The sequence below is a fragment of the Myotis yumanensis genome, unplaced genomic scaffold (assembly GCF_028538775.1).
Source record: "Myotis yumanensis isolate MYYU_CA2020_CCGP unplaced genomic scaffold, mMyoYum1.0.hap1 SCAF_16, whole genome shotgun sequence".
NCBI lineage: Eukaryota > Metazoa > Chordata > Mammalia > Chiroptera > Vespertilionidae > Myotis > Myotis yumanensis.
Genome location: NW_027223767.1, coordinates 44056868 through 44072218, shown reverse-complemented (window position 1 = coordinate 44072218; position 15351 = coordinate 44056868). Strand labels below are relative to the sequence as shown.

At 56.9% G+C, this 15351-nt stretch overlaps 2 protein-coding genes across 10 annotated transcripts in view; one reads left to right on the top strand and one right to left on the bottom strand.

Annotated features, from left to right (window-relative positions):
* SRCIN1 (SRC kinase signaling inhibitor 1) overlaps positions 1-5165 on the top strand; it is a 64090-nt gene extending 58925 nt beyond the window's left edge. For 4 of the 6 annotated variants that reach the window (XM_070392982.1, XM_070392980.1, XM_070392977.1 and 1 more), the window contains one exon: positions 4589-5165. In XM_070392982.1, the coding sequence (XP_070249083.1) occupies positions 4589-4723 (135 nt within the window). In that variant the 3' untranslated portion in view covers positions 4724-5165. Of the gene's footprint in view, positions 1-3562; positions 4317-4341 lie in introns of those variants that run through there. The other 2 variants (XM_070392978.1, XM_070392979.1) reach the window with 2 other exon arrangements.
* Positions 5166-11166: 6001 nt separating this feature from the next.
* The window catches only part of ARHGAP23 (Rho GTPase activating protein 23), a 75870-nt gene continuing 71685 nt past the window's right edge, over positions 11167-15351 (bottom strand). For all 4 annotated transcript variants that reach the window (XM_070395192.1, XM_070395194.1, XM_070395191.1 and 1 more), the window contains one exon: positions 11167-13593. In XM_070395192.1, coding sequence (XP_070251293.1) covers positions 12565-13593 — 1029 coding nt within the window. In that variant the 3' untranslated portion in view covers positions 11167-12564. The remainder of the gene's footprint in view (positions 13594-15351) is intronic.

The window sequence follows — 15351 nt, the reverse complement described above, 5'->3', positions numbered from 1 at the left end:
GATTTGATTTGTAGCCGTGGGGTACAGAGTTGACCTCACCGGGGTGTTCCTGCCCTGTGGGCCCGGGTGCCCGGGTGCCCGGCCCAGAGGTGCAGGGTGGCCCCTGGGCCTAGATGTTGAGAGGCCGTTAGGGCACTTGTTTGGTTCCATGACTTATTTCTCAGCGGGTCCTGGATGCCAGGCCTGTTCTGGGCGTTGGGGTTGTGAAATGTCCAGATGCTGGGACATAAAGAAGGTTCTAGGCCAGAGGCAGGAGGTTAGAAATGGGTGAGTCCAGCCGCCTCCTTTACAGCCGAGGGAACAGCTCAGAGATGGAAAGGGACTTCCCAGGGGTGCAGAGCAAGGTGGATTAGAGCCAGGACTGGCACCCAGGAACCCCAACGTCATTCCCACCTCACGGCCGGGAAATGGGGGTTCTGAGATGGTGCAATAGTGCCTGAAGCTACAGAGAAATCAGAGACACGATTGAGAAAAACCCCTTGGATGTTGTGCTCAAGATCTAGGGATGGCATGGCGGCCAGATTCCCAGGGGTGCAAGGACCCAGGTCTTGGTTCCCCTGTGGACAGCCCCTCCTCTCCCAGGGCTGGGAGCTCTGTGAGCACCCGCTGTATCCTCTCAGATGGCTCAAATGGATGGACTGTAATGAAGGGACCACCCAGAGGGATGAGGGGAAGCACAGGGATGTTGAGGTACCCAGGGACTAGTGAAAGCAGAAGGCTGGACCTCCCTGGGGAGCGGGGAGGCAGAAGGCATAGAGTTTAGGGAGCTCAGTGAGACTGGGCAGCAGGGCTGTAGGGAGGGCAGGGCTGCTGCCTGCAACATGACCCCAAGGAGGGAGGTAGTGGAGAAGAAACATCACCCCTTCTCTCTCCATCCTGCCATAACCCAACCAGAAGCTAGTCAGCAAAGGCGGGGGGTTGGGGGTGTCAGCCAACCAGGGCACAGACCAGGGCAGGACTTGGATGGGGGGAAAGATGGAGAGGCAGATAGAAAATACTAGTAGTCATGTATCATATTTAATCCTCATAACTTTATATCTTAAAATACATGTGCTTTGTCACTGCTAATCCCTGTAGGCACTCAGTAAATATTTGTCGGGTAGGTGAATGAATGAATGAATGAATGGATGAATTTGCCGCATATCAGGCCCAATCCAGGGGGAAATAGACAAAGCAGACTTGAAATGTTAAAATAGCGTAATAATCACAGCTCCCACGTATTGAGTCCTTAGTACAGACACCGGGCCTGGTGCTGTGTGTGGCATCGTCTCACCTGCTCTGATGCTGCAGGGACTGTTTGCCCTGCCAGGCAGGTGAGCACGTGAAAGCCCCGGGAAACCCTGCTTAGGCTCCCACTCGAGGTGGCGGCAGAGCTGGGACTTGGGCCCGGGTCTGCCTGTCTTCATGCTGGACTCTCCTGCCTCGTCAGAGAGCCTGAGCTCTGGGTCGCAGGGAGCGTGGGTGAGATGGCACCAGTGACCTGGGTACTCTTGCCTGGAGCACTGGGGAGCAGCTTTGGGCCTCGTGTATCAGTTGGAATGCTTTTAGCGGCAGGTCACAGAAACTCCAATTCTAAATGGCTTACACCAGGGGTCCTCAAACTACGGCCCGCGGGCCACATGCAAATACAAATATTGTATTTGTTCCCGTTTTGTTTTTTTATTTCAAAATAAGATATGTGCAGTGTGCATAGGAATTTGTTCATAGATTTTTTTTAAACTATAGTCCGGCCCTCCAACGGTCTGAGGGACAGTGAACTGGCCCCCTGTTTAAAAAGTTTGAGGACCCCTAGCCTACACAATGAGGAAGGTATTCGGTAACGACGGAAGTCTGGAGGCAGGGAGGACCCAGGGCTGGGGAATTCAGCAGCTCAAGATTGTCAGGAAACGGTTTCTTTTCTATTTGGGTCCTGTTGGCCCAGCATTCTGCCCTGCCCCCAGGGCTGCCTTCATTCCAGGGGCCCTAGGACACAGATCTTCTTAGGGGCAGGAGAATCTTCCCCGGAAGCCCCCATCTGATCTCCCCTCGCCTCATTGCCCTGCCTACATCCGCCACTGGCAAGGAGAAGGGATTGCTTGAAATTGCCATATACTAGTATTTCCCAGGACCCACCCCCCTTGGGCTGCGAGAAGCCCCGTCTCTCCTGACAGCCCTGTGCCTGGTTCCTGGCAAATGGGAAGGAAGAAGGGCTTGTGGGCATCGGGTAGGTGGCACTGGGGATGGTCCCGGAGGAAGGGCCAGCAGGGTCTGCTGTGTCTGGATGATCTACGCCCGTGTGGGAATCTGCGCGTCATAGCGTGGAGGGACTGGTCAGCGTGCGAGGGCATAGGGAGGCCGCCAGCCTGCGTCCCACAGGAAGAGGAGGGGGCAGGGTTCAGCCTAAGGGTTCCAGCCTCCCCCAGCAGAAAGCCAAGCCGAACACCTGACAAAGCTCTGCTCCTCTGGGCATAATTGGGAGCAACAGGAAGGACGGGCTGGGGAAATGCAAGCTGCAGAGACAGCAGCTGTGTCACCTGAGAATTCTGAGCAGCACAGGGCGAGGCCACAGCCACAGCTGGACATGCTCCCCCCGCTTCAGGAAGTGGGTTGTGGCTGTTGCTGCAGCCGGTCAGTCTCCCGAGAGGGACTAGGGCCTGAGAGAGCTTGACCAGACAAAGGCTCACAGAGCAACTGTAAGCCGTCTCCGTGAAAAAGAGGTTGGCAGGGGGTGGGGGCATCCCATCCATGTGACTCTGCCAAGCGCTGTGACAGGGGGGTCGGGGGACATCACCTGGGTGGATGCAGGGGCCAGGTAGAGGCCCAAGTGGGAAGGCAGGTGTTTTAAAGACCGAAGCTCAGAATAGACATAGATGGAGGCTTTTGACAAGTGCTAAAGGGGAGGAACAGAGAAAAGCTTTTAACTAGAGATGAATTGAGAACAAAGGACAGCCAGGAGGGAATCAAAGAGCTGGCCCCGGACTTGGTGAGATGTGAAGAGATGCAGGAGACACGGGAGAAAGAACTTTAAATAGGAAAGCGGGATGGGGGGGGGGGGGGGCAGACAGGAGCCCAGGGTAAGTGACAGAGTAAGAGAGCTCTTGGTTGCCATCAAGGGGCTCTGCCCAGCCCCTGGCTCTTGGCAAAGGCCGGAGTGAATGGAAGGATCCGGGCCTGGAACCCTTGGAGTAAGGAATGTGCAGCCACAGTAGAGGAGAGGGCGGGAGGCCCCAAGGGGGAACGTGCCTTGAGTGGGGGGAAATGTGACTGCAGCCTGCAGTGTGGTGAGCAAACCCCAGATGAATCACATGCTCATGGGGGGGCGGGGACAGGGGGGAGAAATGACCACTGGCAGAAGGGCGGGCTCGCTGTCAGCGGTCAGGCTGCCTGCCATCTCCCTTCCAGGCTGCCGGGGGCTCGGTCTGGCGTTCCCGGGCCAGGCCTCTGGGAGAGCTGACCCGGCAGCTGGCTGCTAATGCAGGTCGTGGGAAACAGACTGACCTGCGCAGACCTAACCGGCAGGAGGCCTCTGGCCATGGGCCACGGCTGTTTCCAGTCCTCTCTTCCTTTCTGTCTTCTTTATCAGTAAATACGCTGAGCAAGGCCAGGAGGGACAGGAGGAAACCCGGCCGGCGTAGCCCTGACCCAGTGGACCTCAGTCCAATGAGCAGCAGGTTCGGTTGGGGCGCCTGCCTAATATGCAGGCCCCGGAGCCCACACCGGAGGTGGATTCTGGAGCCGGCCCGGGGCTCTGCATTTGCCCCACATCCTCCCCTGGAGGTGGAGGCGATGCAGGCGGCTCTGGAACCATACAAACCTCCAGCACCCCATCTGGAACCATACAAACCTCCAGCACCCGTACAGCTGCAGGGGTTGCTGGAGGCGGGGAAGGGATTGGGCTGTTTCTAACTATCAGAGCTGACTGGTGAGTGCGGGACATGTTACCGGGGAGTGAGCGCCCTCCTCGCCAGGCCCAGCCTGAAGCCCGAGAAGCAGCTATACAGGAAGCAGGTGGGAGTGAGGCTCCGCGCAGCCCTCCCCGGTGGGGTGCGGGTGGGGAGGTTTTTCAGCAAAGTGTTTCCCGGGCAGGACACACTCCTCAGATGCCACCCCAAGACCTTCTGCTTAGAATCAGCCTCCCGCTGAGGTCGGCAGGGCCCCGGGCTGGGCTGCCGGCCCTTTGGGACTAGGAGCCCTACTCCCCCCCTGCTCCCAGGGCATGCACCCTGTGGCCGCTAATGTTTCATTTCTCCTTCCTCCCTCCCCTGTCCTCTTCCCCGCCCCATCTCCCTCTCTGCTGGCCCTGGTGCCGTCTCCCTTGTGCTTCTCTGGTCTCTCTGTTCCACCTTCTCTCTTTCCTATCAGTAACCTTGGACCTGTGTTCCCACCCCAGTTCCCGGGCCCTTTGGTCCAACTCCGTGCCCCCTTCTGCCCTGCTGTGCCCCCCGCCCTGTCTCAAAGGGACCACTCTCTTCAGATGGTTTCTTCCTTCTGCAGTTACTTTTCTCTCGGACACATGGAGGTTTTTTTCCTATTTTAAAGCTTCAGCTGGGGGCCAGCATGAAGGCTCTCCCTTCCTCTCTCTGACCCCTGACCCCTGTTTGTGTTCCAGGCCACTAAACCATCTAAAGAGATGAGCGGGTCGAATGAGACCTCAAGCCCCGTCTCAGAAAAGCCCTCGGCTTCCAGAACCTCTATCCCCGTATTGACTTCGTTTGGGGCAAGGAATTCTTCCATCTCCTTTTAGAGGCCCCCTCGCCCCTCCACCCCAGCCTGTCCCCCTCCCTGACCCCTGACATTGATCTCCCTGCTCTTCCCTTCATCTCCACCCCATCCCCACTCCATCCTGACCCCGGGAAGGGTCGCCACGGGGGTGGCCCTCCTCACGCCTCTCTCCCCATCCCCTGTTGGTGTTTTTGGTTTGTTTTTTTTTAAACGATTCACTTTTAATTATCGTTCTTTTTTAAAAATAAAAAGCAAAACAGTAAAACTAAGAACCAAAACACACCACCTTCCTTTGACTTCCTGTTCTAAAGTGGCCCACTTCCTATCATCTTCCCTCCCTTTTCTCTTTGTCCACTCCTCTGTCCAAGTCCATCCTGAAGTTCCTGTACCTTCCCCGTCCTCCCCCACCTCCTCCCCCACCTCCCCGCTCCCCCCAACTTCCTAAGAGCACTCCAAACAAACTCTGAGCCACCGAGACTTGGAGCAGCAAGACACCGGCTCTCCCCTCCTCCGGAAGCTGGACATTGGACCAACCCGTGTCAGGCTGGGAAGTAGACGCAGGCAGACCCTGGCCCTGGAGGCACCGCGCCTGCCCCAGCTCCCCACGGGACTGAACTCTGAACGCGGCTGTTTCTTTGCTCCCTGGTGGGCCTGGAGTCAAGATTTTGGGACTGGAGGGGCCTCAGAGTTTGAGGGGCCTCAGGATGGGTGTGGGGTACGTGGGGCCGTTGAATCTGTGTCCTTGGAGAGGACGTGGCTTCCTGGGACCCCCTTCCTGTGACGAGGGGCCCCCTGGCCTGCGCCAAGGGGAAGAAGGGGCCCCTTTGGACGATGGGCTGCGGAGGGTGCGGGGAGCAGACAGCCTGGCCCCGGAGACACTGCCTTGGGAGCGGGCAGCCCAGGAGGGGTGTTGGTACTTTTAGTTTCCTAATTTAGCACTTTAAATGACATTAACTTATTTCAGGGGGCGGGGTGGGCAGGAATGGAGGGCCTAGATGATTAGATGTTGAGGCCTGGAGGGAGGGAAGGGTCTGGTTGTGAGGGAAATGGGGGGAATACAGAGGAGGCTGACAGGAGCCGGAGGATGGCTCTGACCCCAGGGGCAGGGGGACTTGACCTTCCACCTTCCTCTTGGAGATCTGAGGGCTTTCAGGGAAGGGATACGACGCGGCCTTTCAATGGGGAGCCGGCGACCACTGGGGAGATCCTTGAGGGTCCCTGAGCCGGGCCCCCACCTGCGGGCACCCGCCCGGCTTTTGGCCAGGTCCTGAGAGGGGCGGAGGGAAACTAGTTTTGGTTCTCAGCCCTGGCCCCGCAGAGGGCAGAGTGAGGGGCCCACAGGGAGACTCTGTGGGTGGGGAAGGAGGAGGAGGAGGATGGGGTGCGTCCCCAGGGAGCAGGGGTACTGTTTGGAGCACAAAGTGGGGTACGCGCAGGGGAGGGAGGGCTGGGATGAGTCTCCCCGAGTGAAGCACAGAAAGGAGGAGCCACTGAAGGCAGCGCCTCTGGGCCCTGGGGCCTGGGGGGAAGGTCCCCTCCCGGGGGAGCTGTTGAGGGTTGGGGCGGGAGGGAAAACTGGGTTGTGTTTCTTCATTTCTCTTTTGTTTTTGTTTTTTTTGTTGATTCATTCTTGTTTTCTAGCTTTGGATCATTTTTGTACAAAGGCAAGTAAGCCTTTTTGAAACAGAACAAAAGAAGAGGAAAAAAATCCCTCCTGAAAAAAAAACAAAACCTGGAAAATAGGAAAAAAAAAAAAGGACCTCATAAATGATGCAATTACTTTTAATTGCAGGCAACTCTTTACATTTAAGTGAAGTGTCTTAACATTTTATATTGTTTTAAAAATATATTTACATATTATATATATAATATACGTAATATAAATATATATAAATATTTAAAAAAGAAAAAAAAAAAAGAAAACCACGGCACTCTCTCCCTGGCCGCTGTTTTGGCGGGGGAGGGGGCTGGAGGGTGGGCACACGGCCTGGCTTCTGTGGTCCAGTCACATGGTGTGGTTTGACTTGGCTGTACAGAGACCCCTGACTTGGGAGGGGAGGGGGGAGTGGTGCCCCCTCCTCCCTCCACTCCATGACTCTTCCCTTGCTACTTTTCACTTGCCCTCACCTCCCACCCTCAGCCTGGTGACCTGAATGTGTGCCCCACCGTCCTTGTCCTGAGTTGAATGTCCCTTTGTGGGGAGCGGGGGCAGGGGGCAGTGTCCATCCCCCAGGGGGCAGAGGGAGGGAACCCTGGGCCCGTCCCGCCTGCTCACGTGGAGCCCAGTGGGTTTGCATCTTCCTTTCACTTCGGCTCCTGCACATGACGGGCTGAGAGGCATTTGCGTGGAATCGTGCACGGCCTGCGTGTCCGTGTACACCGGCACAAATCCACTTCCCCGTGCGTGGTGGGAAGCGTGCGTGCACAGGGGTGAGTTACCGCCCCCGTAGGCGGGGAGGTGTGCGCCCGTAGGTGCGTGGAACCTGCTTGGGCATCAGCACTTGCCCACCTGCACGTCGGTGTAGAAGAGCTTTGCATACGAGAGCGCGTGTGATGTGCGTGTGCAGATGTGTGTAGCTGCAAGAGACTGTATGTATGTGGGCCACATGTGTGTGGACAGAGGGGTGTACATGGAGGTGCATGTTGACCTGTGTGGGAGTGTGCAAATGTGTGTAGACCCAGGCGTGCGGAAGTGCCTGTGTGACGAACTGTTCCATCATCCCTGCACCACTTGCTCTGGCCGCCGTCCCAAGCCCCCATCCCCTTGGCCTCTCAAAGCCCACAGCACGTCAATGCTTCCCCCCTACCCTCCAGCTGCATGCGCCTTGCTGCTCTGTCCATCCGTGTGTGCTTGACCAAGAGAAAACGAAACCGCCTGGGGGGATCCTTGTACCTGGTCCTCCCAGCCCCCGCCCACTGTGCTGTGATACTCACACGGGGGCTTTCTCTCCCGCCCCTTCCGCAATAGGCTGTTTCCCTAGGAGCCTCGGGCTCGGAGAGGGGTCCCAGGTGGGCCCCCCCGGGGCGAGCCCTGGCTCCACACCCTGCCCGGTCCACCCCGTAGGGCCCGTGTTGGTGTAGCAGTGATGGCTTCTGTGGATATTCTGTGACCTCTGTCAGTGTAACTTGACAATTTCTAAATGGAAAAGGGTTGCTGTGTTTTCTCTGTCTCTCTTTTTTAATGTCCTTTTTCTTCTCCCCACTTCCCTGCTCTCCTTTTTTCGGTTTTCTAGCCGAGTGTTTGGGGCTTAAATAAAACTTGTTTCTTTTTCCTCTCCCGGACCTCCTTCCTATGGGCTGCTGTCTCATTATTTCTCAGCTTCACCCTGGAAGGTGCGGGGATGGGTGGGGCAGAGGAGGGGGGTCCCTGGTAGCCAACTGCCCCACAGCAAGGCTCAGGGGAGGAGGGGCAGGAACACCACAGGGGCTGCTGCTGCCCCCCAAGGGCCCTGAGACCAACTTCGGGCTGGAGAGGAACAGCTCTTGGCTAAGCTGCTTCACCACCATCAGTGAGGTCGCTACTGGCGTTGCTAACACCTGTGGGCGACAGAGCCGGAGAGGTTAGATGTTGGTTCAGAGTCATACACTAGTAAGGTGCACTGAGGATTAGGATCCAGCTCTGCCTGACCCAAAGCCCAATGCTTGCTCCCCAAAACGAAGTAGGGTCTGATTATCTCTAGTCGTCCCCATTTCTCATCTCAACGATTCAGACGTGTACACACACCAACACCCATAGCTAGTGAAACAGCACTTACATAGACAATGCACTCGTGTTTTCTGTTAAATTCTAAACATTTCAGTCACAACCCACTAAACTGATTTCATGACCTTTCAATGGGTCAAAACCCACGGTTTGAAACACTGTCTGCTGGTCGAGTTTCAGCCCCCATCACGTTGCATTTCTGCCTTCTCCTCAAAGGCCCACTGGCTCCAGTTACCCCATTCTCCTCGGAAATGGAAAGACCCCTGAGAGGAGGTTTATTCTTGGTTCCGATTGGGTGGGGGCCCTGACCCTGTAGCCAGAGAGCTGCCGGAACCCTTCCAGGTTATGATAGCAGAGGCCAGCCTGCCCCACCACTGAGGGGCCCGATGTCCTGATGGGCTTTTTAGGTTTGTCTGGAATTCTGAAGGCTGCACCACTGTTCCAGCACATTCTGAAGGTCCTCAGGCTGCCCTCTGAGGCATTCTCCTGCTTCACTGAAGCCTGGGGTGTTATTGGGATTCCTCTGCCCCCAATAGACCAGCCCTAGACGATGCCTCCTTTATTTAAACAGGACCTGCGGCCTGCCGGCCGCGAGTTTGATATGCTTGCCCTAGACCAGTGATGGCGAACCTTTTGAGCTCAGCGTGTCAGCATTTTGAAAAACCCTAACTTAAAACTCTGGTGCTGTGTCACATATAGAAATTTCTTGATATTTGCAACCATAGTAAAACAAAGACATATTTTTGATATTTATTTTATATATTTAAGTGCCATTTAACAAAGAAAAATCAACCCAAAAAATGAGTTCGCGTGTCACCTCTGACACGTGTGTCACCTCTGACATGCATGTCATAGGTTTGCCATCACTGCCCTAGACCTTAGAACCCTGACACTTGACCCCCTGACTGCTGACCTTTGCCCCCTGGCCCTTGACCCCTGACCTTTGACCTCTGAATGTTGACCCCCCTGAACCCTGACCTTTGACCCTAAACCTTGACACTTGACCTAGACCCTTGACTACCCTAGCAACCCTAACCCTTAACCCCAAACCCCTAGCACTAGCCCTAGTCTTTGAAACCATGCACTTTGACTTCTGACCCTTAACCATTGATCTTTGACCCTTGACCACCCTGACCTTGACACCTGACCTTAGGTAATGCATTGACCTTTTACTCTTCACCTTTGACCCTTGATCCCAAAACTTGACAACCATAACCCTAGACCTCAGACCCTTGACTCCTGAACATTGACCTTTGACCCCTGATCCTTGACAGCTTACCTTTGACCTCAACTGTGTTTAACCTCTGCCCCCGACCTTGAGCCCTGGCATTTGACCTCTGAAATTTGACCCCTGACCCTAACCCTTGACACTTGAACTAGACCCTTAACAACCCTAACACTAACCCTCACCATAACCCTAGATATCAGACCCCATGACCTTTGACCCCTGAGCCTTGAACCCTGAACTTTGACACTTGACTCCAGCCCTTCAACCCTTGATCACGAAACGTTAACACATGACCTTTTACCCTAACCCTTGACACTTGACCCTTGAACTAGACCCTTGACAACAGTAACAACCCTATCCCTAACCCTAACCCTCACTCTAACCCTTGGTTATCTTTGATGACTGCCACCTGATTTACATATGAATACGAGGCTCATCAAAGGCAGCCTGGCAAGGAAAACTATCGAGCGGAGACATAGAAGGAAAACATACCATGCTGTGAGTTTGTACTTGTGAATAAGACAGTGGGCAGAACCCATAATGTCCTCTTGGGGTACTGTCAGGGCCTAGAGTGCCGATGATGACAGCTGGCTGGGATGGGCCCTATCAGTGGCCCGCGCCTTGTCCAAGCCTCCTTCCTGTCTTCTTGGCAGTGAAAGGGGGCAGAAATAGAATATTGGGGAACCAGCTAGTATTGTAAGAAATATTAATCATGCTCTGTTAACCGGGATTGTTTTATTCTGATTAAAGAAGGCACATTCTACCTTGGCTGGAGCTGACCTAGAGATGCAGCCCTTCCTCTCCATTTGGAGCTGCCTATTATCATGGAAAGATTAACAAAGATTTGTTATAGAAACCAAAATCCGCCAGCCCTTTGAAGATTCCCAGCTTTTTGCATACCTGCAGGCCTTTGCAAATCTCCAGCCTGCTTACCTGTTAATTTTGGCATTCCTTTTAGCTATTTCCCCACTTAACCCCAAGACCTTGCATATCACTAAGCCCTTTGGAGACCCCAGTCCTTTTGCATATCTGTAAGCTGCCCTTTTGCCTACTTTTCTTTGTACTTATAAGCAGCTGGCTTCTGGTGGCTGCAGAGAGGTTTTTGTGGACAACCTGCTGCTCTCCCATACTGCGGCAATACTGGAATAAACGCTCATAATGATTCAACCCTGCCTCTGCTTAATTGGCTCAAGTAGTGACAGGCAGCCCGGCCCCATTGTTTGTCTGGTTATAGCAGCACCTCTGGACCATTCTGAAGGTCCAGGCAGGCCTGAGAAGGAAAATACACCCGCTCTCTGTATTTCTACAGAGGCATGGAAACCTCCGTGCAATGAGCGTCACCTGCCCTTCCGTCTTGTATTCTGTGCCCATGCCACCACTCATTCTGGTCTCCCAGAACAAGACACCTACAAAATTACCAGGCGGAAGAGCTTTGCCTCCACTCTGCCACCCCCTGGTCCAGCCCCCCTAACCCTCACTCTTCCCCCACCTCCTCTGGCCCTCTCCTCCCTCCAGAACAAGTGAGACATCTGACTTGTGCCTCAAGGAAGGCCATTTATTTCCAAGATATAGACTATACTTTTAAGACAGAACTTTTCAGAAGCAGGAACTCTTAGTTGTTGCCTAGATAGGTGTGTCAAAGACACAGTGAAAGGAGACATGCGGACGTGGGGCCGGAGGCTTATCCAACACTGTTACAACACTTCTTTAAATGAGCAAAACATCTTTAAAAATCCTTATAAATTCTTTATAATATGTTACACATTTAGAGACAATATTTACAATAAAAGGAAGGGGGGAGGAAGGAGAGAGAAATCTACTTTACAGCAAATCTTTGCATAAACCAAGAGGACTGATAGACGTGGCAGTAGGGTTCACGCCCCACGCGGGCTTCCCTGGAATGAGTGAGGGCGTGTGTGGGAGGCCTGGTGAGTGTGTGGGAGGCCGGGGGATGGCAGGTCTATTTACAATGGGAGGGAGGAGGACAGGGGGCTGGGTCTCGCCCATCCTGAAGGACCAGCCCAGCTCAGACCCCATAAATCAGTGTGTGTGTGTGTGTGTGTGTGTGAGAGAGAGAGAGAGAGAGAGAGGAGAGAGAGACGGGATGTTTTACTAACCCCCAAAGGGCAGAAGGTGGGTGTCTGTGTGCCTGAGTTGTGGAAGAAGCAGGCACAGCTGGAAGAACAGAGAGGCAAGGGAGGTCTAGTAGGGGAAGGACCCTGGACCCTCCCCAAACTGTCTGGGGAATGGACAGCTCCCCATGGTCAAAGCGCTGTTGGGTGGGAGGTGATTCAGAGTTTGCCAAAAGGTTGGTGGAGGGGTATACCTGGTGAGAGTGAGTCCTGCCTCTGTGGAGTGCCCTCCCCCCTCTCTGGCTCTTAAAAGCATCAGGGGAAGGACCCCCGGGGGGTACCAAGGGCAGGAGCCCTGGCAGGGGGTGGGGAGACAAAGGAAGCAGGGGCGGCAGAAGTCGTTACTGGAAACACCTGTGGACAGTGACTACACACACACAACACCCCTCCCATGGACATCAACACCTTCACCCCCTCTCCCTAGACATACACCCCCCCCTGCCCCCACACCCTTCGCTAGGAGCTAATGGGTGGGGGTGGGGGTGGGGCCAGAGGAAGGAAGGGAAGAACCAGCATCACCCAGTGTCTTTCCTGTAGTCTGAGACTCGGGGTTCCCTATCCACACCCCATGGCCAACAGGGTTTTTAAGTGCAGACACAGAGAGGCCCATACGGGCACACCCTGCCATTTACCAGGGGACACGGCCCCCGCAGCCTCTTCCTTCTCCTCCATCCACACTCCGCCCGCTCCCTCTCGAGTTGGCGCGCGGACCGGAGCCGCGGCCGCAGCGCCCCGGGAAATAGAGGAGGGGGTGCGCGCCGGCGGGGACGCCCGCTTCCCCAGGGGCGCCGAGTCCCGGGTCACAGACACGGGTGGAGGCGGGCGGCGGCCGAGCGGCGCGGGGCCTGGCTCTGCAGGGCCCCCGGGTCCCCGGGCGCGGGCGGCAGCGAGGCGGCGGACGACGGGGCGCGCGCCTTGGTGGACTCCAGGCTGCTGAGCCCCGAGTCCTTGTGGTCGCTGTGCGCGCGCGGGCCCGCGGGCTCCGGGGGGCCCCCCCCGCCCAGCTCCTTCCACTCGTTGAAGTTGAGGTCGGTCAGCGGGCTCTGCACCACCACCGTGTGGCGGCGCCAGCTGCTCCGGCGCCGGCGCGTCTCGGGCGACAGCGGCCGCCGCAGCCGCACGGCCAGCATGTCGTCGGCGGTGCCGCGGAGGCGCAGCCGCAGGGCCTCCAGGCGCGAGGGCCGCGCGCCCAGCGCCGTCCCCGCCGCGGCCGCCGGGGGGCGCAGCGACTCCTGGCTGCTGGACGAGGCGGAGCCGGGCGCGTCCGCGGCGCCCCGGGGCCCCCCGCGCCCGGCGCCCGCCGCCTCGCCGTCGGCGCGGGTCCGGGCCAGGCGGCGGCGCGCCAGGGTGTCGCAGGGCATGAGGTGGTGCGAGGTGAACGAGGGCCGGCGCGCCAGGCGCCCCGCGGGCCCCGCGCCGCCCTCCGTGTCCGTCTCCACGTGGCTCAGCTCGCTGCGCTCGTCGTCCGCGTCGTCCCCGGCGCCCGGCCGCCTCCCGCCGGCGCCCGAGCACACGCTGCGGTCCATGGTCGACAGCGTGGAGTAGCCCGAGACGATGGAGCGCGTGTCCGCCGCCGGCCGCTCCTCCCGCGCCGCCGCGGGGCCCTCCTGGGCGGCGGCGCCGGGCAGCGGGCCCTCCGGCGGGTCCGGGGCGCCGGGCGCGGGCGGCAGCGCCCCCGGCTGGTGCGCCTCCTGCTCCGAGTCGTCGTCCGTGCTGCTGCCCAGCCCGCGCGCCTCCCGCCGCTTCTTTCGCTTGCGGTTGACGGCCGAGATGAAGGAGATCGCCAGCATCTCCCGGGCGTAAGGCTCTTTCTTGGGGCCCCACGAGCCCTGGGGGGAAACGGGTCGGTGTTTGGAGGTGCCCGGACTCGTGCCAGCGCCGCCCTCTAACCCCGCCCCAGGCAGGAGGCCTCGGCGCCCTCCGCGCGCGCCCACCAGGTGCCAGCCCCGCAGGCCTCCCACACCGTCCCCTACACTGCTGTCCGCCCTGGGGACCCCTGCCGCCCTCCCCGGACCTTGAAGCCTCTTTGGCACCCCTCCCGGTCTTAACCCAGACTCTCAACTCCTTCCTGTGGGCTGGGTGCTGGCCTGGCACCTCCCCGCCCCCAACTTCCGTTCCATGCTCCATAGGCAGCGCTAGAGAAACCCTTTTAGACTCGGCTCTGGTGACAATAGTCTCTAAACCGTGAGTGATACCGGACAGTTTGAACCCAGTGCACACAGACTGGCCTGGGTTACAAGCACCAGCTCCTGGCAGGGACCTTCCTCTGACCACAGCTCCCAGCCCCTCCCTCCAGCCTTTCCACCGCCTCAGTGCATACCGGCCTCTACAGGGCAACCTGCTCAAGTTCACTTCCCTTTCCCGCCGCACCTCACTGGCCGCACCTCACTGGCGTGCATTTCAGCCTTGTCCCCAGCGCCCAACCCCAACAACCCTTAACCCTGGATCAATCCAAAGGCCAGCCCTACTGCCAAATAGGCCAGCTGTGCCCTATTTGCTGGATGAGTTCTTCCTCCTCCTACTAGGCACAGCGCAATCAGGGCACCCTCCGTGCAGCAACCTCCCAGGCCTTCCTTTGAGCTGGTAAACCCCTTCTCTGTTCCCATATCCCAGGGGTGGGGAACCTTTCTTCTGCCAAGGACCATTGGGGTGTCTATAACATTATAAAATTATCAACTTAAAAATTAGCCTATCCTTGGCCAAAACATTTAATTAAGGCATCCCTAATGCCTTGGCAGGGCCAGACCAAATGATTTTGGGGGCCTTATACAGCCCATGGGTGGGCCGTTCCCCATCCCTGCCATGGCCCTTTGAAGATACATCTGTACCGGCTCTTTTCACATCAGAATAGCTTTGTTTCCACATCATCTATATCAAACTCTGAGTTCTCTGAGAGCAGGCTAGGTCTCTGGCTTGTTTGTGCTTGCATCCATGACGCCTGGCCCATAGTAGGTGCTCAACAAATAATAAATGTTAAGTGAATGAGCAAATGGGTGAGTGGAGTTCCCTCAACATAGGAAGCCCTGCAGAAGCAGATGCTGGGAGTGATCCGCCTGCTGGCTGCAATGACATGCCCTTGTTCACCTCCTCACAGGCCACAATGTAACAATGAGTGGAGACACAGAGATGGCGGCGTGGCCACTGCGTCCTACGCATTCTCTCTCCCATCAGTTAGTTCTAAGGAAGCCAGAGCATGTCAGGGATTCGGGACTCACAGCACATGGTCCTGGGCCATGGCTGCCCACACTGCACCACTCCAGAAGGCACCCCTGGGGTTCTGCGACATGGCAGCACTGCGATGATCGGCCTGAGGCACCTGGTGGCCAGTGCCGCGTTGTCTTGGCCATTTTCTCAGAAACTTGAGAGGCCAGGAGGACCATCTGACCAAACTACCCTCTCATGCCAACTAGTTACAGAAGTAATGAGGTCAGAATGGTCACTTCCAGTGAATGCAGAGGCCAGCAGATTCACCCAAAGGTCAAGGGGTCAGTCCGGGAGAAGCTATGGGAAACCAGGAGGCTAGCAGGTGCAATGGGTGGATCCAGGCCACTTTAATGGCCTTGTTCTCTGCCACGGAAGTCTGTGAT